At 39.3% G+C, this 27,795-nt stretch overlaps 1 protein-coding gene across 4 annotated transcripts in view; it reads left to right on the top strand.

Annotated features, from left to right (window-relative positions):
* The first annotated feature begins 613 nt into the window (after positions 1–613).
* Positions 614–27,795, top strand: part of OGA (O-GlcNAcase) — a 30,045-nt gene continuing 2,863 nt past the window's right edge. Inside the window, exons 1-16 of one of the 4 annotated variants that reach the window (XM_042959860.1) lie at positions 616–806; positions 1,506–1,777; positions 5,914–5,965; positions 6,634–6,731; positions 8,324–8,454; positions 9,943–10,114; positions 12,437–12,535; positions 13,383–13,667; positions 15,869–16,027; positions 16,491–17,104; positions 17,834–18,008; positions 21,416–21,501; positions 22,472–22,576; positions 23,266–23,351; positions 23,631–23,823; positions 25,833–25,992. In XM_042959860.1, coding sequence (XP_042815794.1) covers positions 769–806; positions 1,506–1,777; positions 5,914–5,965; positions 6,634–6,731; positions 8,324–8,454; positions 9,943–10,114; positions 12,437–12,535; positions 13,383–13,667; positions 15,869–16,027; positions 16,491–17,104; positions 17,834–18,008; positions 21,416–21,501; positions 22,472–22,576; positions 23,266–23,351; positions 23,631–23,823; positions 25,833–25,992 — 2,725 coding nt within the window. In that variant the 5' untranslated portion in view covers positions 616–768. Of the gene's footprint in view, positions 807–988; positions 1,006–1,129; positions 1,778–5,913; positions 5,966–6,633; positions 6,732–8,323; positions 8,455–9,942; positions 10,115–12,436; positions 12,536–13,382; positions 13,668–15,868; positions 16,028–16,490; positions 17,105–17,833; positions 18,009–21,415; positions 21,502–22,471; positions 22,577–23,265; positions 23,352–23,630; positions 23,824–25,832; positions 25,993–27,795 lie in introns of those variants that run through there. The other 3 variants (XM_042959862.1, XM_042959863.1, XM_042959861.1) reach the window with 3 other exon arrangements.

Here is a 27,795-nt window from a genome sequence, read left to right as displayed (position 1 = left end):
GAGCTAAGTTGGGCTACCGCTGAAAGAGTTGAATGTGAGACCAAAATGTAAAATGGACGATACTAAGTAAGTCTTAATGATCAGAATGAGCGTGAGCTGCTCATTTCACACACTTCGCAAGCTGAGACAGATCTCTCAACCGACGTAAATGTAAACAGCGCCTACTGACAGGGCTACAGGGAACTCTGAGCACAAACAACAGCAAGAGGACCTAAGCCCATCTAGGGCTCAGGGAAGGATTCCTTAAGGAAATGGTATTTATGCTAAGGCCCAAGGGATCTCAGTTCTCCCTTAAACACAGTTCACATTCTCCATTCCCAAAGATGCCAGGCCTTTTCAACCCTTGCTACACTTGTACTCTGTTCCATAAGCCTGGAGTGCTCTCTTTCTTTGCTTCTCCCCTACTCTAGCTCCTACTCATCCTTTACGTTCCAGCTCAAAAAGCGAAACCATGGCTGCCACCTCTCTCCAAAGGAGGATTAAGTCAGTCCGTCCTCTGGGGTCCCGTAACATTTGGGCACACCGTGCGGGCATTGTGTATGTACTTGCTTGTCTCCATCGCCATACTGTGAGCTCATAGTGACCCAAGAGCCCAGCAAGTGGCAAGCTCAATTAGTGTCTGCTGAACGAAGGAATGAACGAAAGACTTAATTTTTAAAGGGATTAGCGCCAAGCTGGGGGTTGGGGAAAATGATTCAAGGCAGAGGGGTGAGCTGAGCTCCTTGGAATGTTATCTTCACAGAACCGATCCTGGGTCAGGGTGATGTAATGAGCCAACCTATTAGAAGAATCTCAATAGAAAATAGGTCAGTTTCTTCGTGTCTCTTTAAGAACTAGAGGCTTCGTTCCCGCGCTTGCGCATTGAAAGAGTAAACACCTCTTTTTCATCCCCCTTCCCCATTGCCTCAACCGGTTGCAGCCTCCTCCCATACTCCCCTTCTTCAGAAGGGGTAATGGTCCGTTCCAGGGCGCCTGCCTTGTCCTAGAGGGTGGTGAGCACAAATGGTACATTCCATCGTCCTCATTATCTTCCGCTTTTCGCTTCTCCTCTGTTCTATTTCCCCCTATCGAATGAAGCGCAATAGGCTGGCCCAAAAGAAGGCGGGGGAGTCGGGCTGAGGGGACCGGTCTGAGCCGGTCTCCAGCGCAGGCGCAGTGCGGATAAACAGGAAGCGGGCGGTAGAAGCAGCGGTGGTGGAGACCTAGGGGCTTTGAGGGGGAACAGCGGAAGAGCTAAGATTATCGGGAAGCAGCAGAAGCTAACTGCGACCAAGAAAAGGAGGTTTGGCTATCTGCCTCCAGAGAACGAGAGGTCGCGGCCTCGCCCTCCGCTTGGGCTTCCGGCTCCCCAGCTTAGGCTGAGGCAGCGGCTGACAAAGGGCTCGCGCCGGTGCCGCCGCCCTTCTCATCCGGGCATTCGGGTCCCTGCGGAAGGGAGGGGGAAGGGCAGAGGGGGAGGGGAAGGAGCGCGAAGGGCGCGCGCTTGGAGCCGAGGCCCTTTCCAGGGCTCCGGGCCGGCGGCCCAACGGACGGAGGCCGAGGAGGACCTGCAGAGGTGGCGGCGGCCGGGGCAGGAGGATGGTGCAGAAGGAGAGCCAGGCGGCGCTGGAGGAGCGGGAGAGCGAGCTGAACTCCAACCCTGCTGCTTCCGCGGGGGCATCGTTGGAGCCGCCAGCAGCTCCGGCCCCCGGAGAAGACAACCCAGCCGGGGCCGGGGGAGCAGCGGTGGCTGGGGCTGCAGGAGGAGCTCGGAGGTTCCTATGTGGCGTAGTGGAAGGTGAGCGCTGTGGCGCGGGCTGGGCGAGAACGTCCTCCTTCCCGTTCCGTCCCAGTAACATTCTCTGCTCGTGTGGGGGATACTTTAGGAGGCTCTAAAAAGGTGTCACTCTTTGGGCCCTGAAACTTGATCCTGTTTTGGAGAGGGGAGAGGCGAGATGGTGGGCAAGTCTTCTCTCACGTTGTTATGCAGCGTTGAATTCCCCTCTGGCTATTAACATGTCTGACCCCACCCGCCTTGGGCTGGAGCCAGGCCTGGCTCCTGCGGAGGCGGTAGTAAGGAGCCTAGTGTTAGGCTCTGAGTTACAAGTCTTTGTACCTTGGGATCTTGTTCCGTAGGGTGGTCTGTGTTCAAATGGAAAAACGTGTATAGTCCTGCTGTCCTCACCCGTGGGGGGAAAAAATAAATCCACACGGATGTGCTTGTTGTACTCTGGGAGCGAAGAGAAGCACAGTGGAGCTGATTTTACAAATTCCCCTTTGCTTAGATTTTTTTTTTTTTTTTTTTTTTTTTTGTAGTCAGTCCCTGCCCCCCACCCTTTGAAGATTCTTTTGCAGCCTAGAAAATTGTCCTTTGCCAGCTGCTGTGCTTTGGCTCTAGGAGATGAAGCTTTGACTTAGATAGTATCAGGGGTACAGAATTTTAATTTAGGAGCTGCAGAAGAGGTTTAAAATGTTTTTTTGACTTTCTCACTTCCCATTTAAAAAGAATGCAGGATTTATTTAATTATTTAATTTGATTATTTATTTTTGTCGTTGGGGAAAATGACCTGAAGATTGTATCGCAGTTTATGAATATAGTGAATATTCGACCAAGTATTCTATGGAAGCATGAGTCAGTTGCCTTATTGCTGTTTCCTTGAGTACAGCATGTATTTTAATTTTCTGAAGTCTTTTGGCCTACTTAGAGTTTCATAGTTGTTTGCCTTATTAGTTCTTTCCTATATGTAATGGGATGCATGGGAATAACACTGTATAAGAATTAGTTGTTACAAAAGACCAAAAAGGTATGGAGAAGTAGAAAGGTTTCCCTATACGTTGAGAGCTTCAGCTTTTCTAGTATTGTCAGCCTACAAAGAGTGTTTATTTGAAGGATGGGTCGTGGTTGTGGTATTTTAGATAAAGCTTAATTGGAGGAGAAAACAGACTACTATGTAGCTACAGTAAGGAGTGAAACAGTTCTGCAGAGTTAAAGGTCTTGTAGAATTTGGGGGGAAGACAGAATGGAAAGCTACTTACGTATTTGGAGTCCATGTTTGTGGAAACATGATTGCTCTGTGTGACTTAATCTGTTGGTGTATTTATTTGGGCTTGTTTGCGTGCATGGAGATTCTAGAAAAAGTCTGTTTTGTCATCAGGGATCTTTGGGTGGAGGGTTGAAGAGTGCTGGAGGATATAGAAATTTTAGAGCTAGACGAGAGTGAGGCTAAAGAAATTTTGTCTATTACATCTTCAGTAATTATGGAGAAAAGCTTGTGGTTTAAGTTGGTTTGTTTTTTCAGAGTAGTATTGAAAGGGAACTACTCAGAGAATAGAGTTGTCTGTTATCTATTGTCCCTCCTCCCTCCATATCTCTCTGTATTTTTTTGGTGACTGAGCACCTGATTTTTTTTTAAGTACTCCTAAGTTGGTATTCCTAAAATGAATGAAGAAAGGAAATAACGTAGGGATTGGCAGGATTCCTTTTTAAAAATGTTCTTTCCCTCACAAATCTTTGTTGGTTGTAACTTGCATAATAGCACTGCTTCCTCTTTGTGGTGCCAGTTAACCAAAACCATGAACCTGACTCAGAGTAAAGTTAGGGCTTCTGAAGATAAAAATGTTTCTTTTATATATTGAAGCAATTCTAAAGGAGTGTTTAATGCCTATTCCTTGGAGAGAAAAATGATAATGCTAAATGTTGTAGGAAAGCTGTAAAGACGTATAAAATTTACCTAATGTTTAAAAAATTTTTTTTAATTCTTTAAATGTTTATACGTGCGGGGGAGGGGCAGAGAGAGGAGGAGACACACAATCTGAAGCAGGCTTCAGGCTCTGAGCTGTCAGCACAGGGTGGTTTGAAACCTCGAACCAGGAGGGGCGCCGGGGTGGCTCAGTCGGTTGAGCGTCCGACTTCAGCTCAGGTCACGATCTCACGGTTCGGGAGTTCGAGCCCCGCGTCAGGCTCTGGGCTGATGGCTCAGAGCCTGGAGCCTGCTTCCGATTCTGTGTCTCCCTCTCTCTCTGCCCTTCCCCCATTCATGCTCTGTCTCTCTCTGTCTCAAAAATAAATAAACATTAAAAAAAAAAAAAAAAAAAAAGAAACCTCGAACCAGGAGATCATGACCTGAGCCAGAGTCAGAGTCTGACGCTTAACCCACTAAGCCATCCAAGTGCCCCTAAGTTACTTGTAAGAAGGTAACTGAATTATTGATGGAAAGTGCTACAGTTTCATACATAGTATGCAATGAATTTTTGTTTTGTTGTCTTTGTCCATGTTTGTTGTGCAGAGTAACCATCGTGTCTAGAGACTGGAGTTTAATACGTTACAGAAATGTCAGTTTTAGGTAGTCTTAAGTAGACTGTGTATTTTTTCTGCGTGTGTGTGTGTGTGTGTGTGTGTGTGTGTGTGAGAGAGAGAGAGAGAGAATAGCATTTTATGTTCATAATATGTTAACCATCTTCATGGTACTCCTGAGGGGCTGTCCTTCTCTCTCTCTCTCTTTTTTTTTTTTTTTAATTTTTTAAAAATGTTTATTTATTTTTGAGACAGAGAGAGACAGAGCATGAGCAGGGGAGGGGCAGAGAGAGAGGGAGACACAGAATCCGAAGCAGCTCCAGGCTCTGAGCTGTCAGCAGAGAGCCTGACACGGGGCTCGAACTCACAGACCGCGAGATCATGACCTGAGCCACCCAGGCGCCCCTGTCCTTCTCTCTTGCAGGTGATTAGACCGAGACAGGTGGAAAATAAAGGTTAGGCAAGCTATAAGGTCTGATTCACACACAGTGGAGCTGCAGGTACCAGTTTGGTGCTTATATCAGGACTGAAGTCATTCCTCTGCTGGTTTGTTTCCTGCATTATGCACTACTAGTGATTTACCTCCCTTCTGGGACAGTGGAGCAAGTCATATTCTTGCATTTCCAGTTGTTCAAACCTTTGCTCTGGAATTGAGACTCCTCAAGAGTTTCCTTTTTGGGCCAGTTCCACTGTTGAGTTTGCTGTGAATTTAGTTTAAGGCATTTTTGGTCCCTTTTATTGTATCAGGAACTTTAAAAAAAAATAAGGCGATCATAAAATTGGTTCAATCAGATTCTTTCCTAATTCTGTTCCTGTTTTTTTCCCTACTTTTTTTTTTTAATCTCCCACTCTAAAGGCAATTCAATTCCTCTCTCAAGTAGTGGTTGTTATTATTAGTGGTTTGGGATTACTTTGCTTCCCCTTCCTCTATTGTAAGATTGAGATCTTTTAAAAAGTTAGGTTTAGGGGTACCTGGGTAGCTCAGTCTGCTCAGGTCATGATCTCAGGGTTTGGTTGGTGAGTTTGAGCCCAGTGCAGGCTCTGTGCTGACAGCTCGGAGCCTGGAACCTGCTTGGGATCCTCAGTCTCCCTTTCTCTCTGCCTCTGTCTCTCAAAAATAAACATTGAAGAAAAAAAAAAAAGAAAGTTAGGTTTAGGGGTACCTGGCTGGCCCAGTCGGAGCATCTAACTCTTGATCTCTGGATCCTAAGTTCCAGCGTGGCATTGGGTGTGGAGTTTATTTTTTAAAAGTTTTTTTAAAGTTAGGTTTTGGGATTCCTGTCTCCCTCTCTCTGTGCCCCTCCTCTGCTCATGTTCTGTCTCTCTCAAAAATAAACATTAAAAAATTTTTTTAAAAAATATTGCATAAGTAATAAGTGTTAATGGTAGAAAAATAAGAAAATTTACCTAAATAAAAGGGGAATAAAAGTCATTTTATAATATCACTATCCAGAGACACCTTAATGAGTTTTTTTTTCCCCAAAGACATCTTAATATTTTACTAAATACCCTTTGGATATATTGTACACACTTTTTTTCAGAATGGGATTATATTGTATGTTTTGTAATCTGCTTTTGTCAATAAATTGTTTACCACATTTTGAAACTTGAAAATAATTTCATTCTTACTTTGAATCTAGGATTTTATGGAAGACCTTGGGTTATGGAACAGAGAAAAGAACTCTTTAGAAGGTAAATTTTTTACTTTGTGAAGTAGTCTTAAACCATCAATATTTCCTTTTATTTGAAGATAAACTAACACTGAATAGGCCATATGAATTTTGATGATTTCTCAGTTGCAGAAGTTATTTGACCTTGGTCTTTTACCTTTCCTTCACCTAGGCCAGGGGTTTTCAAAGTTTCTGGGGAAGCTGAATAGGTTTTGGGCTCTATCTGTGTCATTCAGAGCTATTGTTTTTATTTAAGACTTTAATTTGTTGGCATTCCTTATAATATTTAATTTTTTACAATTCCGCTAGATTACAAAAAGGTTAAAAGCTGTTGTCCCAGGGGGCGCCTGGGTGGCGCAGTCGGTTAAGCGTCCGACTTCAGCCAGGTCACGATCTCGCGGTCTGTGAGTTCGAGCCCCGCGTCAGGCTCTGGGCTGATGGCTCGGAGCCTGGAGCCTGTTTCCGATTCTGTGTCTCCCTCTCTCTCTGCCCCTCCCCCGTTCATGCTCTGTCTCTCTCTGTCCCAAAAATAAATAAAAAAAAAGAAAAAAAAAAAAAAAAAAAAGCTGTTGTCCCAGAATATTACTAGCTTTTTAAGAGATGGAGATGCTCCAAGGAAAGGAAAAATTTGGGATTTACAGCCTTTACATGTTGCCTATTTATACATATGTAATTTTCTTTCCCCTTAAGGCTCCAGAAATGGGAATTAAATACATACTTGTATGCCCCAAAAGATGACTACAAACATAGGATGTTTTGGCGAGAGATGTATTCAGTGGAAGAAGCTGGTAATCTTTTTCTTTTTAATCCATAAATTCAGAATATGGGAAGAAAAGAGCTGTAATGTACATTATAAGAATTTTATTAAATATTTCGTTTTCTCTTTGTAGGTCGTTTCCATTTTTATTATCTGGTAAATTCTGTGTGAGTTAGTGTAGATTGAAAGAAGTACTAATGTTGGCCAGCCATGGTGTGATTCATGGTTATGGCAGTCTGACTCCCACCTGTTCTGTAATCATAAATTATACCGTTTAACTTCTGTCAGTGGTCTAAACAGTGGGCCATTGAACAAAGAGGTACTAAAGCAGGACTAGGCCTGGGGCAGGGCAAGTGAGGTGCCGCCTTGGGTACAAAGTTTAAGTAAGGGACTCCCAAAAAAAATCAGTGATGAAGATAAATAGTATCTTATGCAATTTTTAAACCAAGATTAATGCAAAAAAAAAAAAATCCATGAGCAAGATACCAAAATTTTAAGTAAAGACAGGATCAGTATTACTGGTCCTTTTGCTTCAGACTCAAGAATGGCTTGGTCTTGATCACTTGATTACTTGGTTTTGTCTTTATTTAAAATAAAGGCCTCACCCTAGTCTAGGCTTATACTGAAGTGAAAAGCCATCATAAACTATCCTTGTTATGTGTGTTCTTAATGTTAAGTTAAATACATAAATACATAGTAAATACATAGTAAATAGAGTAGGACATAACAGAACCTCCTTATAAATTAGACAAGTGGTGCTTTTCTTTGGGGACTTACAAACGGGGAAACATTTCATACTTGGAATTAAAATGGTACACATACGTAGCTAATAAGATAACTTGGTTATAGAGTGCAGCCAAAACACTGAAAGCAGAAAGTTTTCTTAAATTACAAAGAAGCAATTAAAATGTATCCTATCTCCATCTAGTGTTTTTGTTTACTACTCTATATAATTTAAGTGTGTGTTCAACCTAATTATTTTTTGGGTGCTGGTAATGAAATTTTATGTGATCAATAATCAAAATATAGTCAAATGACTATCTTGAGATACCACTGAAAGTTATGTAAAGATAGGTCTACTGGTGTATAGAATAGAATTTAGTTTTACTTAGGAAAATTGTCACATTTTTAAAACTTCAGATTTGTAATGAGTATTTTCTGTAGTTGTAAAGACAAGGATTGTTAAGGCTGTCATTTAACCCTGGTTGTTAAGAACACATTTTTCTTTTCTTCCAAATTATAAAGTAGTTATATGTAGATTTTTTTTATATAAGAATTTCAGTTCAGAGACTGCAAAAAATGAAAACCATACATCTCAAACAATGTAGGAAATAAAGATGGCTTATGTTCAGTAAGAGAAGTAATGCTTAATTCAATATTTTTGAGAAATGGCAATGAAAGAATGCTTTATTGATTTTAGGGTGACATTAAGCCACATGAGGTTTGTGGCATTTTGTATGACTTATTATCACGTTGGACATGACCATCATGTAAAATTTCAGGGATTTTTCCTTTCTTGACCTATCGTAAATTGGAGAAAATGACCTCTTGTCTTTAGTTGAAAAGTGAAGGTTCTTTTAGTTTTCTGTGCTGCATTCTAAAAACGTGGACTCTCTTCTTCAGAGCAACTTATGACACTCATCTCTGCTGCACGAGAATATGAGATAGAGTTCATCTATGCTATCTCACCTGGATTGGATATTACCTTTTCTAACCCCAAGGAAGTATCTACATTGAAACGCAAACTGGACCAGGTAGCTTTACTTTTTCATTATTTCCCCCTGATTCAGTATACCGGAAACAGAGTTTTCTGAGTTGCTTTTAATGATGTTAAAAGGACACCAAATTTATACTTCTTTGCTTCTGTACAATTTTTTTACCTTCATGCTTTTGGTAGAGAGTATTTTCTAACATGAGTCAAGAGAGCTTTACTGGAGGTAGCAGTGCTTCTCAGACTTTGGTTTGCATAAGAACTGCTATAGAAGAAATGCTTAGAAGTGATGCTTAAAAAGTTGCTAATAGGGTTCATTTCCAGAGATTCTTAAACTGACTTGGGGTGGAAATACAGACTTGGGAGTGGGGACTTACTTCAGAATTCAGGTTGTCCAGGGGTGCCTGGGTGCCTGAGGTCATGATCTCACAGTTGTGAGATTGAGCCCTGAGTCAGGCTCCGCAGTTGGCCTAATCCTTCTTAAGATTCTTTCTCTCTCTTTCCCTCCATCCCTCCCCTGTGCATGTGATATCGCTCTTTCCCTTTCTTTCTCAAAGAAAGAAAAAAAATTTAAAAAAATTCAGGTTGTCCAGAATCGCATTTTGAGAAGCTCTATATATTATTGGGTACTTGACTGAATTTGTGATTGAGGTTAATAGAAACAGGGTGTTACCTGTTAGATGTAAGTGCCTTTACATGTAATATGTTAATATGGACAAGAGGTATAATCCAGTCTCCATATGGTTGACTGGTTTCCAAAGATCAGAAGGAAAACAGACTAGGTAAACAAGTAAGCTATTGGTAAGCCTGATTGGAATCTAAATTCTGCTTCACATAAAAGCCGCACATTTTTTCTGGTAAAGTAAATTTGCTGATACATAATACATGTATATGTTTGCGTGTTTCTTTAGGCAAAGGTTTATATTTTTGATGGCATTAAGATGGTAAAAAATTTAATAAGGAGGTTTAATTTCCATGAATATGCTTTTTAAGAGGTTATCTCCCTATCTGATCAAATACTGTGTTCCTTCTGATTCATGGACTAGTTAGGTTTATGTGCAGAGATTAATTAGGATCAGTGTGTCTTTGGGACTAGAACAAGCCTAGGTTTTTCATCTCTTGAGTTCACTTACCATTTCTGTTTTTCTGTCTGTCTGGTCTTCTATAATCAGCAGCCAGGGAGGTAGGGATAGGCCATATCGTTGAAGCTTTGTTGGAGCATACTGCATTCAAACTCAAATGAAAAATGGGTTCCAACTTGTCTAGCTGTTTAACATAGAAAATGTAAAAAAAATTGGTGTGGCTTTGAACATTCTACTAAGAAAAATGTTTGACTTTTAGATAGAGCTATTAAGTGTCTACATTAATATTTTTAATCCTATTTTTTATGTAAGCTCTGTGCCCAGTGTGGAGCTTGAAGTCATGACCCTGAGATCAAGAGTTGCATGTTTTACGGACTGATCCAGCCAGGCGTTTATTTACTTAAAAAGAGCTGCTAAATCATCTTTTTTCCCCCCCCTGCTTTTCCTAGGTTTCTCAGTTTGGGTGCAGGTCATTTGCCTTGCTTTTTGATGATATTGACCATAATATGTGTGCAGCAGACAAAGAGGTATTCAGTTCTTTTGCTCATGCCCAGGTCTCCATTACAAATGAAATTTATCAATACCTAGGAGAGCCAGAAACTTTCCTCTTCTGTCCCACAGGTATTGTATATAATAGATTTATATTTAACTAGACTTCTTGAAATACATCATTTTCAAAGAACTATATATGGCCTTTATTGTGTTGTCCCCTCTCCCTTTGGTGTATAAAAGTAGGAATTCTTTTTCTAGAAGACATTTCTCAAGGTCTTACACTTGAGAAATTTTAGGGACTAATAAATGGCAACTGAACAGGCAAAAGATTTCATGTATTTTTTAGTACTGGAAGTGTATGAACTTTAAATTTTCAGGATTAAAGGAAGGATAGTATTATCAAATGTAAAACTAGAAAACAAATTTACATTGCTTTTAACTTAGTCACTTCTCATTTCCTCCTACTTGTTCCTTTTTTCTGCCTATGCATATCTGTATCTTTTTTCACTCCTCCTACTTCCATCTGGGCTCTTCTGGAATTCCAGGACTCAGCATAGAAAACTTGCTAAATAACGCCCCCCCCACCCCCCACCCTGCCCCACTTTTCCTCTCTCACCTTGCCTCCCTGGTTCCTTCCATTGATAATGTATTAGCCTCTTTTAGTTGCCTCCCTCAAAATTAGGCTTATAAGGAATTTCCCCTTGACTTCTTTTTCAGGAAGAGATAAATAAATTTGTTCTAAGAAATTTTGTCTGAATTATTTAACTTTGTGTATATGTCTGAGAATCCTGTGAGCCACGAACCTTATCTCAGAGGTCTGATATAACAGGAGTACTCAAATAATGTTTAATAAGATTATATTGGGAATTACTTAATTCATTGCAAATTACTATTTGTTATCTTTTAATGTTTTCTTAAATGTTTACTTATTGTTTTAAATTTAAAATTATGCTTTATTATTATTATTTTTTAATTTACATCAAGTTAGTTAGCATATAGTGCAAATAATGATTTCAGGAGTAGAATCCAGTGATTCATCCCCTACATAAAACACGCAGTACTCATTCCAACAAGTGTCTTCCTTAATGCCCCTTGCCCATTTAGCCCATCCCCTACCTACAACGCCTCTAGCAACCCTCAGTTTGTTCTCTGTATTTAAGAATCTCTTATGTTTTGTCCCCCTCCCTGTTGTTATATTATTTTTGCTTCCCTTCCCTTATGTTCATCTGTTTCGTATCTTAAATTCCACATATGAGTGAAGTCATACGGTATTTTTCTCTAATATCGCTTAGCATAATATACTCTAGTTCCATCCACGTTGTTGCAAATGGTAAGATTTCATTTTTGATTGCCAAGTGATACTCCATTGTATGTATGTATGTATGTTTATATATGCCACTTTATCCATTCATCTGTCGATGGACATTTGGGCTCTTTCTATACTTTGGCTGTTGTTAATAGCGCTGCTATAAACATTGGGGTGCATGTACCCCTTCAAAACAGCACATCTGTATCCTTTGGATAAATACCTAGTAGTGTAATTGCTGAGTTGTAGGGTAGTTATATTTTTAATTTTGGGGGGAACCTCCATACTGTATTCCAGAGTGGCTGCACCAGTTTGCATTGCCACCAGCAGTGCAAAAGGGTTCCTCTTTCTCCGCATCCTCACCAACATCTGTTGTTGCCTAAGTTAATTTTAGCCATTCTGACAGGTGTGAAGTGCTATCTCATTGTGGTTTTGATTTCTGTTTCCCTGATAATGAGTGGTGGTGAGCATTTTTTTCAAGTGTCTGTTTATCTGGGTGTCTTCTTTGGAAGAGTGTCTATTCATGTCTTTTGCCCATTTCTTCTTCACTGGGTTGTTTGTTTTTTTGGGTGTTGAGTTTGTTAAGTTCTTTATAGAGTTTGGATACTAACTCTTTATTTGATATGTCATTTGCAAATATCTTTTCCCATTCCATTGGTTCCCTTTTAGTTTTGCTGATTGTTTTCTTTGCAGTGCAGAAGCTGCAAATTACTATTTAGTTGCAGTTGAGTCTTAATAACATGGCACATAATACTGCATTTTGTCTGTTATGATATTGTCAATTCATTTTGTTTGGCCTCTAATTGTAAGAGAAATGTAGCCAATTCAAAGTATGTAGAAAATACTAAACATTCTAATTATTTCTTTAGTAAACTTGTATTTCTAATGACTGTAGGATCATAAGGATTGATATGTATTATTGGGGGAAGAGTATCAGATTTTATGAATTGATTCTTATTTTTATTTTTAATTGATTCTTTAATGAACTATCCACTTGAGTTTAATTCCTTTGAGATACGACTTGGAAGCTCTTTATCATTTGTATGAAAAGAATTTAGAATTGATAGACATTTTTTCCCCCCATTTAAAAACTCGTGACCATTTCACTCCTAACTATTTTACTTAATTTTCCTTTTTACATTCAGAATATTGTGGCACTTTCTGTTACCCAAATGTGTCTCAGTCTCCTTATTTAAGGACTGTGGGTGAAAAGCTTCTCCCTGGAATTGAGGTGCTTTGGACAGGTAAGTCTTTAAGATTTATACAGTAAAACTTTAGTTAACTAGAACTTAGAAATTGGTTTTTCTGGTTAATTGGATACTTTTTGAAAACAACTTTAACCAGAAAACTTTGTTGTTAAAAATTCCCTTTTATGAAGTATACATTCTTCATTTAGTATAAAAAACATCTTTAAGGATTTTGCAGTGAATCTGAGTATCAGTTGCTGATAAATAATAGATGTGTAGGGAACTGGGCTAAAAAGTATTGATCTCAGCCATAGGGGGAGAGTGTTTTATAAAATGAAAGCTATCCTGCTGAATTGACAGTTATTAATCAACGAGCTGTATTATAATGGAAAAAGAAATTGTTTACATGAAATTTTTTTTTGTTTAATTATTTTTGAGACACAGACAGAGGTGAGCAGGGGAGGGACAGAGAGAGAGAGAGACAGAGACAGAATCTGAAGCAGACTCCAGGCTCTCAGCTGTCAGCACAGAGTCCAGTGTGGGGCTGGAACTCCTGAACCTTGAGATCATGACCTGAGTCAAAGTTGGATGCTTAACTAACTGAGCCCCTTGGGCACCCCAACAATTTGTTCCTTATAACATATCAGTTTGAGGAAGCCTGCCCAAACCTTAAATATTCATATCTTTTTACTACTAATTCCATTCCTAGAAATCTGACCTGAGGAAATATTGGGGAGGGGTTGGGTAAAACTGAACACTCAAAAAGACATGTTGCTGTGTTACTTTGAAAAGAAAAATTGTCAGAAAGTACATAAATAACAAAATACAATAAAAAATTGAATTCAGTATATTTTGAAGAATCATGTTTGAGGGTCTTTTAACAAATGGTTGTCATTATTTCTAGGTCCGAAAGTTGTTTCTAAAGAAATTCCAGTGGAGTCTATTGAAGAGGTTTCTAAGATTATTAAGAGAGCTCCAGTAATCTGGGATAACATTCATGCTAATGATTATGATCAGAAGAGACTATTTCTGGGCCCATACAAAGGAAGATCCACAGAACTCATCCCACGGTTAAAAGGAGTCCTTACTAATCCAAATTGTGAATTTGAAGCCAACTATGTTGCTATCCACACCCTTGCCACCTGGTACAAATCAAACATGAATGGAGTGAGAAAAGATGTAGTGATGAGTAAGTAGACTGCTTAATCCTTGACCTTGCAGGGAGACCTGGGGTTAACTAGAGCTATTGTCAAGTGCAGGTTTGTCATCATAAGTTAAGAGATTTTTTGAAGTATGTTGTTTAGTCCTATGAGTGAGGTGTATATGTGAGAGAAGGAGGGATCAGAGGGCTGAGTGGCTTTGGACAAACTACTTAATAACTTCTTGGCCTCAGTTCTTTGCTTTTCTCCCCCCCCCCCCCCCCCCCCCCAAGTTCTTTACTTTTAAAATGTGACTTTGAAATCGGAGCACTAGTTTTTTAGTGTTCCTGTTATTCCTGGAATTATTCCCATTCAATTTATGTCTTCTGGTGGTTTTTATTAAATGGGGTATTTTAGATCACTAGCTGTTACCTGAATTACTTCATATATCATTTAGATTTCAGCTTATATTAATGGAACATATTCTGTGTTGTCATTTTAGACATTGGCTTACTGATTTTTTATTCATGAAAAATTCCCAGTTGAGTTTCTAAGTAAGAATGCTGGCTAGTTGTTTATTCATTATATTTAAACACTTAGTAAGATTTGGCAAGTGCACCTTCCTGGCACTAAAGATACAAAGAATAAAGTAGTCCCCGCTTTTGAAGAACATGGTCTGGTTTTGGATAAAGCATATAGGCGACTGTGCTGTTGTTTGATAAATGCTGAGGAAATTGTTTACAAAGTGCTGTGGGAACACAGAGGAGGGAATGCTTATTTCTGCTAAGCAAAAGTGCTAAGAAACCATTTCCTAGAGGAGAGGATACTTATGAGTATCACAGTATGAGTAGAGGTGCCGGGCATGAAAGGGTTGGTGGACAAGAGGTAAAAGCACTGGACATTGAAAAGTCGAAGTTACTGAATTTGGGCTCGTTTGGGGCTATGGGAATGTCACATCATGGTGCTCGGGTATGGTATGTAGTCATATAGTTGTGTTCTCTTTCTCAGTTCTGTACTCCTTCCAGTTCTGTTTATTGGATTAATGCCTCCCTTTAAGGCTCAATCATTGTGGACCACCCCCTTGAATTAAAAAAAAAACAACAACAAAATATAGTCTCAGTTCCTTCTGGGTACATGGCATCTACCTCCTACCGCTTTTAAGGCAGAGCATGAAGCACATTAAGGAGTGGTAGCCAGACTGGGCCATGTGCAAGGAAATATGAAGGAAAGCTAAGAGTAGAAGGTTTTGGATACTAAGCCAGAGTTCAGACTTCATTTTCTCTAACACTATGCTGGTTTAGAGTTTCATTATGTGCTTATTTATTATCTGTGCTTAATATGTGGGTTCTCTATTGGTTTTTCTCTTTCCCCCTCAATATACTTACTAATTTGCTTGTATGTTTTCGTAATGATTTTCCCATTAATTTATAAGCCCCTCAAGGGTAGGGAATGTTATCTTTATGGAAATCATATGCCTTTAACTTCACATTCCCAACGATTGGCACTCTGAACATTTATGACTGACTTTTCCAGTGATTCTAAAATTAGTGGCTTTAAAAATTTTTTATTTTCAAAATTTATTTATTTGATTTTTTTTAGAGAGAGAATGCAAATGGGGGAGAGGGGCAGAGGGAGAGAGAGAGAATGATGCATCTTAAGCAGACTCCATGCTCAGTGCAAAGCCTGAGGCTGGGCTTGATCCCACGACCCTGGGATCATGATTGGAGCTGAAATGGAGTCAGATCCTCAACCATCTGAGCCACCCAGAAGCCCCTGAAATTCGTGTTTTGTATTTCATTTGCGATTTCACATTAAGCAATGCATTTACAATTTTTTTGGGGGGGTATTTATTTTCAGAGAGGGAGCATGTGATGTCAGAGGGGCAGAGAGAGAGAGAGAATATCCCAAGTAGGCTCCACACTGTCAATGCAGAGCCTGATGTAGGGCTTGAACTCAGGAACCATGAGATGATGACCTGAGCCGAAGTCTAGATCCTTAACCAACCGAGCCACCCAGGTGCCCCTACATTTAGCAATGCATTTAGATGACTTATAGGTGAAGTGGTTCAGTTAAGGGTCTTGGTTGTGTTTGCGTTTTTATGTTTAAGGTTTGTTCATGTTCCTGTTCCTTGTTTCTCTAGTTGTACTGTAACAACTGGTGTTTTGCATTTGTTCCTCTCACTTGTCAGGAGGCTTTTGTAATCAAAACTGTTTTTTGTGTTTCTGTTTTTTTTTTTTTTTTTTTTTTGCAGCTGACAGTGAAGACAGTACTGTATCGATCCAGATAAAGTTAGAAAATGAAGGCAGTGATGAAGATATTGAAACTGATGTGCTCTATAGTCCACAGATGGCTCTAAAGTTAGCTTTAACAGAGTGGTTGCAGGAGTTTGGTGTACCTCATCAGTATAGCAGTGAGTTTGGCCCTTTGTTGTAAGGGGGTTTGGGTCACATGGTTGAATCGTAAAGTAAAGAACATTTTGATGTTCCTACCATAGGCCCGCAAAACAAAGTAAAATTTGGGAAGGGATCTAGAGAAATAAGGTTTTTAAAATCTTAACTTTTGGTCTGAGATAGTTTTATCATGATGCAATGCTAATTTGTTTTAAAAATGTTTTTTTTGGAATAATTATTTTTAGATCTAGATCTTCAGAAGAGAAGATAATACATGTTGGCATATTTAGGGGATGTTTATCATTTGTTTCTTTCCGCTTTTCCCTCCCTACCTCCCTGGGGTTTAGAGGGATTGCACTTTTCTCAGGGCTTAATATTTGGAATCTCAAATTGAGGTTAGAGATACAATAAGAAAACATTTCTCTAGATCTGATTTGTACTGTTTCTAATTCTGATTATCTTTGTGGCAATTTGTTTTTGTAGGTAGGCAAGTTGCACACAGTGGAGCTAAAGCAAGTGTAGTTGATGGGACTCCCTTAGTTGCAGCACCCTCTTTAAATGCCACAACTGTAGTCACAACAGTTTATCAGGAGCCCATTATGAGCCAGGGAGCAGCCTTGAGTGGTGAACCTACAGCTCTGACCAAGGAAGAAGAAAAGAAACAGCCAGATGAGGAACCCATGGACATGGTAGTAGAAAAACAAGAAGAAACAGACCACAAGAATGACAATCAAATACTCACTGAAATTGTTGAAGCTAAAATGGCTGAGGAATTGAAACCAATGGACACAGATAAAGAGAGCATAGCTGAATCAAAATCCCCAGAGATGTCTATGCAGGAAGATTGCATTAGTGATATTGCCCCTATGCAGACTGATGAACAGACAAACAAGGAACAGTTTGTGCCAGGTCCCAATGAAAAGCCTCTGTATACTGTGGAACCAGTGACTTTGGAGGATTTGCAGTTGCTTGCTGACCTGTTCTACCTTCCTTATGAGCATGGACCCAAAGGAGCGCAAATGTTACGGGAATTCCAGTGGCTTCGAGCAAATAGCAGTGTTGTCAGTGTCAATTGCAAAGGAAAAGACTCTGAAAAAGTGAGTATGCTTGATTTATATCTGCTTCTCTAGCCTGGGTGCATCCCCATGCTGATGATAAACGACATCTTAAATGAATATATTGGTAACTAGCAGAAAATTGACCACATCTTAGAATATGCTTTGAAAGTGGTTTTGGATTCCAGTACATAGAGTTCCATAGTTTGACCTTATAGTGAAAAATGAAGGAAAGGCACAGTTGATTATTTCAGAAATACTTGTCAGTTTGGGGAGACACAGACTGTTATTGCTTGTCTAAAGAGTTTAAGCCCACATTTGCAACTATGTGGATGGAACTGGAGGGTATTATGCTAAGTGAAATTAGTCCGAGAAAGACAAAAGTCATATGACTTCACTCATGAGGACTTTAAGAGACAAAACAGATGAACATAAGGGAAGGGAAACAAAAATAATATAAAAGCAGGGAGGGGGGCAAAACAGAAGAGACTCATAAATATGGAGGACAAACTGAGGGTTACTGGAGGGGTTGTGGGGGGGGGGGATGGGCTAAATGGGTAAGGAGCATTAAGGAATCTACTCCTGAAATAATTGTTTCACTATATGCTACCTAATTTGGATGTAAATTTTAAAAAATAAATAAATAAAATAAAGAGTTTAAGCCCAGTGATCCTTTAATGTTTAGGATAAATTGCAGGGACCTGAAAATATAAGCAGTTTATTTTGTTATGCTTGCAGTTTTTGAGTCATATTTTTATTGATCCTCAATAGATTGAAGAATGGCGGTCACGAGCAGCCAAGTTTGAGGAGATGTGTGGACTGGTGATGGGAATGTTCACTCGACTCTCCAATTGTGCCAACAGGACAATCCTTTATGACATGTACTCCTATGTTTGGGATATCAAGAGTATAATGTCTATGGTGAAGTCTTTTGTACAGTGGTTAGGTAGGTACACCAGGAATAATCTCTTTTCCTCTGATATATTGTCCCTTAAAAATGAAGAAAAAAAAGATTATCCCACAGGGAGAAAAATATTTAGGGAATTGGTGAAATTCCAACTGTGTTTAAATTCTTTGCTTAGATTTCTTTCAAAGGTACAGCCGTTGTTGGCTGACTTGAGGTGCAAGTCTCAGTAAATACATCAAGCACATTGATTTTTCTCCCTTGGGCTAATTCAACATAAATATCTTGAAAACGTGTTAGAAAGTACTGACTTTAACTTGCTCTGACTGAATGCTTCCTGGATGGAATCCTGTATACCACTTTTATCCGATTTGGAGATGAGACACTATGAATTGTGACTGTGTAAGCTCTCTGCTGCTTGCTGGGTCTTGATAACGTTATGCTGTGTTTAACAGAACAATTGCTGAAATGACCTAAAGGGCCTGGCAAGAGGAAGCCATCCTCCCAGCCCTGTGCGCATGCGAGCTTTAGTGATAAGGCTATTCTGGTGCTACTTGGTATTATTTCACATGGCTTTCTCTTTATTCCTCTACCAAGTAATTGGTTTTAGCAGGGGATGAAAATTGCAATCCCTTAAAAACTCCTTCATTAAATGAACTTATGTATGTTTCTTTTGAAAATTGATTTTTTTGGAAAATCTCAAACTTGGTAAAAAGCACCAGCATGGCCAAGTTTCTCCAGGGACCTCATTTCATTTCCAGGTTTTCAATCCAGCTATAAGGAATATGTAATGGATGTACATACAGCACACAGCAGGCAGCAAGGCTGACTGACATGTCATAGTTTTCATAGTAGTCACAAACACTGTGATGGGTTACCTGGTCTTGTTTGTGAAATAGATATGTGAAATACTGTGAGCTGAGATTAAGGAGTAGTAACAGTGAGATTTCTCACTTTCTGCCTACATACTTTTGGACTCTTAAATATTAATGATAGCTTTCCTGGGACACAGCTAATTATCAGCCAAATGTAGAGTCTCTGTTAATTTGAAAATATAGAACTTTGGGTTTCTGTATATATATGTATAGCCCAACAGATAGAAGAATTTTTTTTACGTTTAATTTATTTTGAGAGCAAGCATGTACGCGCTTGTGTGCACAAGGACAGGAGACAGGCAGAGAGAGAGGGAGAGAGAAAATCCTAAGCAGACTCTGCACTGTCAGCACGCAGCCCAATGTGCAGGGCTCGAACTCATGAACTGTGAGATCATGACCTGAGCTGAAACCAAGAGTTGGACCCTTAACTGACTGAGCCATCCAGGCACCCCTAGAAAGAGAGAATTTTGACCTATTGTTAAAAGGCTCCAAGACACCTCTTTTCTGTGATAGATACCTGCCTTTAGGCTCAGGAAATACCTCTACATTGGTTATTGGATGACAGCATTTGCTTTCCAGGCTTCTGGCCAAGGGGTTATAATTTCTCACAGGGATTTAAATCTTAAGTTTCCCACCTGAAATCTGGTTTCTTGGGCTTGGGAAAGTATCATTTAAAACATTCGATACTCCTCTTGTAATTCAAGAATTATTAAAAATTTAACTTTTGATTATGTACAGTATTTGTTTACTCTCAGATTTTACTTCTGTACTGTACAATTATAGGAGCAGCTTTCCCAAATTGTGTAGGTAGCTATTGTACATCTCAAGTTCAGAGCATCTTAGAAATTTTAAATAATTATCTTGGCATGCACATAGCTTCACAAAAAGCTCACGACAAGTAGAGTATTTTCATGGATCTGTAGTGATACCAGGGAGTTACTGCTTAGAGCCCTTTGTTTTCCTCCTCTCTCCAGTCCAGCTGGCATTCAGTCCTTTAAAGAATGTGGCTATGCAGTACTTTTGATTACTAACGACTTCTATTATCTTCTTCCCCATTGTGTACAGATGGGAGAATCCTCAGCACAAGTGTCTACTACTATTGGATGGACAGCGGCAGATGTTCACAGCGCGTCATGATTAATTAGTTTAAATTGAAAGGTCTATCTGTGAGGTAGCTCAGTTTTAAGGGCAGTAGGCATGAACTGAAGTCACGTTTGCGCAGCGACTGAGGCATTAACCATGTTTTCATTTATACAGCTCTTCGTACATGCAGCTTTTTATTGTAATAGTTGGAAGTGCTAGTTATGTTGTAGTCTCAAAGTGGGGGGTAGGGGAAATTGGCTGATCTTAAAGTTTGAGAGTATAGTTTTTTCCTGCAGTGTAAATTTACACTGAGCTATGGAATGGGGCAGGTTCTCTTAGCCTAAATTTTGACCCTATTTCATATTTATTTTACAAATCTACATATTATGTATGTTTTCTTAAAATACCCCTACCCCTAAAAAATGACAAACTTGGATATAATCTCTTAATGGGCCTGAATTGTGAACAAAAAAATTGGTTTGCTTTGGGACTGTCTGACTAGCACACTATATATTGTACTGATGAGACTGTTAACTTGAACAGGAGGTAGAATGCTGTCTTCCAATGGAAAAGAACTATATTGCGCTGCTTTATCTTGTCAGAAGACTAGGCAGGTGATTTTGATTTGGCCTCCAAATATTTGCTTTTAACTATTTCTTGTTAGCTTCCTTTATTGCCTCTGAAGTTGGTTACGTGGTGATCTTAATGCTGACTTCTGGACCTCAAACCCTGTTACTCATTGCCTGTGTTCAGTGCACTGCAAAAATTATAATCGTCAATCAGAGGAGCCAGATACTACCATACTTTTAAGAAAAGTATGTCTTAGCTGTGGATAAATTAGGAGCATCAGTCGACTCCTTAGTGCTCAGAATTTGTCCGACTACCGTTACTATTAGCCAAGTCTAAATTGGATCGTCCTTGTTAGAAAAAATAAAGTTTTCATTGTGTTTTGATGTCAACTTACCGAACAATTTCTTTTGTTTATTCTGTTGACCTTAGTTTTCTGACAAGATTAATCCTCCCCTTCCCCTTTTTCCCTTCCTGTACCCTTCCTCATAATGTAAAATGTGACTTCAGACAGGTTTAATTCCTTCATGGGCTGTGATAATAAAATGTCTCATTATCTGTCTCATTCATTTCACTTTCATAATTACTGTGATTTTACTACAGAGCAAACAGCTGGCTTGATTTTTATAGCTGTATCTAGGGAATATTACAAATTTGACCCAGACAAACTTGAGACTGACTTTTCTTCCAATAATTAAAGAGTAGAACTCTTAAAGTGATTATTCATGAATCAAAGGAAAAAACATCAGTGTTGAAATTCTATCACAAATTTAAAAAAACTATTATCACAGCCTTGTCCTGAAACCCTGGATTATTATTGTTAGAGAGTTATTTCCACAAAGTGTTTGTTAGTTTGTTGGACGTTTGAGACCCCAGGAAATCCCCTTTCTCGTAACGTTCTCCGCTTGGATCTGATCTCAACAGGGTGTCGTAGTCATTCTTCAGCACAGTTCTTAATTGGAGACCAAGAACCCTGGGCCTTTAGAGGTGGTCTAGCAGGAGAGTTCCAGGTATCAATATGAATTCACAACTGAATTGACATTTTCTTTGTTTTATGAGAAACCTTATGTTGCGCATCAGATGGCTGGAAGGATTGGTCTGCCGAAGGCTTTCTAGTCCCAAATTCAATTTAGTTACATAGCTGGATTTTAAATCAAATTTTCCTCCTCTTTCACAGTAATTTCTGAAGGAGATGCTGCCAATTCCCCCCGCGCCTGCGAAGCGCAGCGGCTCTAGGTATACACTTCACATTGTTTCTTTGCAGGTCGCACACCATTTTAATCTGCGCCCGCAATGCACAATGCGCGCATGCTTGTCTGCCAGTGGAAACTCCATGAGCAAAAAGGATGAATAATTATGCAAGTGAATGGTGAAAGGGCTTTTGGATACTTTCCCGATTATTTTACAAATAAAACTTGTATTTGAAAGAACAGTCTGTTAATGAAAATTTGAACAAAATAAGAAACTTTTTTGGATTGGAATTTGTTCATGGACTTTTCAGGTGCTCTACTTTTCTCCCCCCAACAGGTGCTCTGCTGCGCACAGCAAACTGAAGCGCATTGCTTTGGGGATAAAGCGTCTCCTGGACAGATAACCCTCTTCAGACCAAACCTCTCCTCCTGACATTCTGTTCTGCCATCTTTTAGTACAGAGATGGTCTATATGAGATTGGTTTAAAAAAAGTAGATTTGTGATACTGGAATAGATTTTTTATTTTTTATTTATTTTTTTACTATAAGTTTAAATCCCCATTAATATGCCACTAAAGCTATGTAACTCCGTTTGGGTAATTTCTATTCAGAAGCACCCCCTTCCCCCAGCAAAGAGGTGTTTATTTTAGTAAAGCATAGTACACCCCTCTTCTTTAGGTCTGCCTGCAGTAGCCAGTTAATGTTAAGTTGGTAATCTGCAGTGCACACCCATTTAAAGAAATGGATCTCTTCCCGACACTAATCCATCTCCTTTTGTTTCTTCCCACAGCGTTTGCTGCCAATTGATGGGGCAAATGATCTCTTTTTTCAACCACCCCCACTGACTCCTACCTCCAAAGTTTATACTATCAGACCATATTTTCCTAAAGATGAGGTAATTGTCTACCTACCAACTTGGTATATTGTTATGGTGCTCACAAGTTTCCTTTGAACTCCCTTGTTAAGAGAATCTGTTCGGTACTTTCAAATAGGAGCTTTAGGTGGAGAAAGTTAACTGAAACATTGAACAAGTGAGGGTTAATATTTAAGGGAGAATCTAATAAGGAGGTTAGACTCAAACATTTTGAGCTAAGTCCCTTAAGTCCTCTTTTATGAAAATCAGCTGAAAGGTATTAGGGTGTGTCCAAGTGGTATGGTCCTTGGCTGATTTTCTCTAATATATTAGTATTTTATAATTCCCAGTTGTGAAGTATCTACCGGCTGTTGACAGTCAGCTACAGGAAACAGCAAGCCTGTTTAAAGACCATTAACACGTTTAAAAATTTTTGGATGTATACAAAACTGAGAGGCTCAGCAGCATAGTTTGCAGCATTTTGAATCTACTTCTTAACTGCCTAAAACCATCTCCTTTGAAACAATTCTCTGTGTTTACTATACCGTGCTGTTTTCTACTGATTTTACAAGTATGATTCAATGAATAAATATTAAAGCAGAGGGGATATTTATGACAGGCCAGGCATTTTGTTACTCTGTCCTAGAAGCCCAGTCTGACTCACTGAGTCCTATTGTTAATTTCTGTTGCGATTTTTCTTGATGTGTTGCTTAACTAGATTATATTTTCAGGCTTCCGTGTACAAGATTTGCAGAGAAATGTATGACGATGGAGTGGGTTTACCTTTTCAAAGTCAGCCTGACCTTATTGGAGACAAGTATGTGATGAAGTGTTTGGATTTGTTGGATTTGGGAGTAACATTTCATAGCCACGTTTATCAGGTTAAGGGGAGGTGATGACTAGAAATAAAGTTTTCTAGAAATTCCACTTTAGTTACAATTAAATGTGAATATTTACATGTGTGTATTTTTTGGGTTTTTTCCTACACCGAATGTAGTTTCTGTAGGTTGCCATTCAAGTACGTTAAGGCCTTAACGTCACTGAAGTCTAAAATTTGGGGTTAAAAACTCATTCTACCCTCTTTTCTTCTGAGCAGGTTAGTAGGAGGGCTGCTTTCCCTTAGCCTGGATTACTGTTTTGTCCTAGAAGACGAAGATGGCATATGTGGTTATGCCTTGGGCACTGTAGATGTGACCCCCTTCATTAAAAAATGTAAAATTTCCTGGATTCCCTTCATGCAGGAGAAGTATACCAAGCCAAATGGTGACAAAGAACTCTCCGAGGCTGAGGTAATAGCAGGTTTAGAATTATACTACAGTAGTTTTAAAGTACTTACTAAGGTAAAGTAAGCAGAGATATCTTAAAATTTCAGTACTTTCAATAGGCGCTTGGGTGGCTCAGTCATTTGAGTGTCCAGCTCTTGATTTCAGCTCAGGTCATGGTCCCAAAGTCATGGGATCCAGCCCCTTGTCAGGCTCCACACTGAGTATGGAGCCTGCTTAAGATTCTCTCTATCCCTCTGTTCCTCCTCCAGTTTTGTATGTGCGTGCTCTCTCATGCTGTCAAAAAAATGTCATTGCTTTCTAAATTCTCTACAGAAAAGAATTCTTACTTTTTTTTTTTTTAATTTTTCAGTTTTATTTATTTTGAGAGACAGCACAAGTGGGAGCGGGGCAGAGGGAAGGAGAGACAGAATCCCAAGCAGGTTCTGTGCTATCCGCAGAGCCCTGTGTGAGGCTCGAACTCCCGAACTGTGAGATCATGACCTGAGCCGAGATCGAGTCAAATGCTTAACTGACTATGCCACCCAGGCACCCCTTTTATTAGTTACTCTTTTTCTTTTTTTTTTTTTTTGATGTTTGTTTATTTTTGAAGGAGAGAGAGAGTGTGAGCAGGGGAGGGGCAGAGAGAGAGGGAGACACAGAATCTGAAGCAAGCTCCAGCCTCTGAGCTGTCAGCACAAAGCCCAGTGCAGGCTTGAACTCAACGAGCTGTGAGATCTTGACCTGAGCCAAAGTTGGACGTTTAACCATGAACTACCCAGGCACCCCATTACTTACTCTTAAGTGTGACATATTCCATTGTTTCCTCAGCATTAGGAGTTTTTTTTTTATTTGGAAACATTGTTACAACACTTCTCAAGTAAAAACAGAATATAGACAACTAAAGAACCTTTTTTTTTTTTTTCCTACCCTGTTGTGAAGTACCAAACTTAAATGGTCTCTTCTTTGGGTACTCAGGGCAAGTTAATTAAAATCTTTCATTTGCTTGGTTGTAGGGAGCTCACTTGCCTTCTCAGTAATGTATTTCTCATTGTAATAAAAAAAATAATAGAGGTGAGCTGCCCTGAGAGTCTATTTGCAGATAGGAGTACTTCTTGTCATATGTCTGCCTTGTCCCAACTTCAGTGAATTTTTTGTATATAATTTATGATTATTTTAATCTATGCATCAGCATATGCATTTTATTTTAGCATATGCATTTAAAAAAACAGTTCCTTCTTGATAATGTTTATGCCCAATAAATACTTTTAGAGATATATTTGGACTCTTTCATTTGTGACATGGCTTTTTTCTTCCATGTTGTTCCTTTTAGCCTTTTCTGAAATTCTTCTCTCTCCCATACCAGTTTACTTATATTCTCTCTAGAGTTTATTCCTATTTTTTTACCTTCTTCTCTAGCCAGATGACTGTGTAATAAGAGGCTGATGTGGAGTAGCCTCACTTACTTGTAATTACATAGATATTAACTACAGTGTGCTGGTGATTGACCTGTTGATGCATTATTGTTTTATATTTGACAATTACATTTTTCAGCATAGGAACATACAAAGAATGACCAGTGGGTCTACTGTAACCTCTTTTACATTCACATTTTTGTGTAAGCAATACAAACTTAAATTTTTTTTTTAAATTTTGAATATTTTTAGATTTAACAAAGATAATACAAAATTCCTCTATTACCCCTCACCCGTTTTTTACATTTGTCCAAGTCTTAAGAAACCAGCTTTGGTGCAGTACTATAAACTCCACACTTTATTTACTTGTTTTTCCATTAATGTCCTTTTCTGTTCCAGGATCGAATTCAGAATACCACATTACATTCAGACAAATGGTTTTAAAAGTGAAAATGCTTCAGCTTAGAATTATAAGCTAATTAATTCTTTATGTGATAAGTACATAATGACTGGAAGAGTTACTGAATGTTGCTTTCCTTTTCCTATTGCTGGTTTCTGTAGTTGGGATATAGATGTATAATGAGTTACTGAAAATCAAGAGATTCTTTCAAATTTTTACAGAAAATAATGTTGAGTTTCCATGAAGAGCAGGAAGTGTTGCCAGAAACTTTCCTTGCCAACTTCCCTTCTCTGATAAAGATGGATATTCATAAAAAAGTAACTGACCCGAGTGTAGCCAAAAGCATGATGGCTTGCCTCCTGTCTTCACTGAAGGCTAATGGTGAGTACATATTTGTGTAGTTGCTGGTGTTTGGGCTAGGTGGAGACAGGATAGAAAGAAATGAATTACAGTGAACTCGCATTCCCTTCCCCACCGTGTATGGTTTGGCTTCTGAATAGTGGTATAAGAATTGCATGTATATTAATCATTGGAAAATGTTGATCTTTTATATTATGAATGCTTATTTTGAGCCCCATTTAAATGAGAAGTGAATACATGAGGTTAAATTTATTTTGCCAGGAGACTCACTGTGATAATTGGAAATTAAATGAACCCTCAAAAGAAGCTTCATTTAGGAATACACAGTTGATGGGCTCCTGGGTGGCTCTGTCAGTTAAGCGTCCAACTCTTGATCTCAGCTCAGGTCTTGATCTTAGGATTGTGAATTCAAGCCCAGTGCTGGGCTCCACGCTGGGTATGAAGCCTACTTTAAAAAAAAAAAAAAAAAAAAAAGAATGCAGAGTTGCCTTTTTTTAAAAGTTTATTTTGAGAGAGCATACAAGTGAGCGGGTTAGGGGGAGAGAGAGAGACAGAGACAGAGGATCCCAAGCAGGCTCCGTACTCTCAGTGTGGAGGCCGACCTGGGGCTGTATGTCAAAAACTGAGATTATCACCTGAGCTGAAATAGAGTTGGACGCTTCACGGACTAAGCCACGCAGGTGCCCCAAGTTGACAAATTGTTTTGAGTGTTCTCTAAACTAAGCCTACAGAAATAATTTTGCTTTATATTCGTGGTATGAAAATTTTTTCTGTAAATGTCTAGGTAATAAATATACTCCAGTGGCCACATACAGATTTTAATTACATATTCTTTTTTAAATTAAGTTCCATACATTAATTTTTTTTGAAAAAAATTTTTAATGTTCATTTCTTAGAGAGAGTGAGGGGGGGAGGGGTGCGGGGGGGGGGGGCGGTGTGAGACACAGAATCCAAAGCAGGCTCCAGGCTCTGAGGTATCAGCACAGACCCCCATGCGGGGCTCGAACCCACGAACTGTGAGATCGTGACCTGAGCCGAAGTCAGACACTCAGCTGACTGAGCCACCCAGGTGCCCCCCACCATACACTAATTTTTTTTAATGTTTATTTATTTAGAGGGAGAGTGTAAGCATGGGGGTGGGGCAGAGAGAGAGGGAGAGAGAATCCAAAGCAGTGTCTGTGTTGTCAGTACAGAGCTTGACTCAGGGCTTGAACTCAGAAACAGATCATGACCTGAGCCCAGATCAAGAGCCAGATGCTCAACTGACTGAGTCACCCAGGTGCTCCTAATTTATTTTTTTTAAGTTAAGCTCTATGCCCATTGTGGGGCTTAAACTAAGGACCCTAAGATCAAGAGTCGCATGCTGTACGTCGTGAGCCAACCAGTTGCTCCTACATACTCTTTTTTTTTTTTTTTTTTTTTTTACACAGCCTTTAAAAAATGTAAAAAACTATTTTTAGCCCTTGGACAATACAAAAATGGGCAGCTTGTTTGAGACCTCTTTAGAGGGTTGTTGTTACTTGGGAGTGCACTTAACTGTTAATCTTTGTATCATTTGAGTCAGTGGTATCCCTCTTGTGGAATAATTTAAACAACTCTTTGAAGATAGTATAATTCTTAGTGTTGTGCTTAGAACTGAATCATGCAGGTATAGGAGGTATGTCTTAGAATGTACAACATATTCTGGTTCTATTGGCTTGTGACATAAACTGGAATGGCCTTTGCCCTGTGGGCTCTTCAAAGGTACTTTGTATTAAAACATTAAACAGAGGTATTTTTTGCATTGAGGTTTCTTACATCCTCTTCCCCAAAAGATTTTCTGGG

Source organism: Panthera tigris, chromosome D2 (assembly GCF_018350195.1).
Source record: "Panthera tigris isolate Pti1 chromosome D2, P.tigris_Pti1_mat1.1, whole genome shotgun sequence".
Classification (NCBI taxonomy): Eukaryota; Metazoa; Chordata; class Mammalia; order Carnivora; family Felidae; genus Panthera; species Panthera tigris.
Note: the sequence above shows the minus strand (reverse complement) of the source record. Positions and strands in the feature narration are given on the sequence as shown.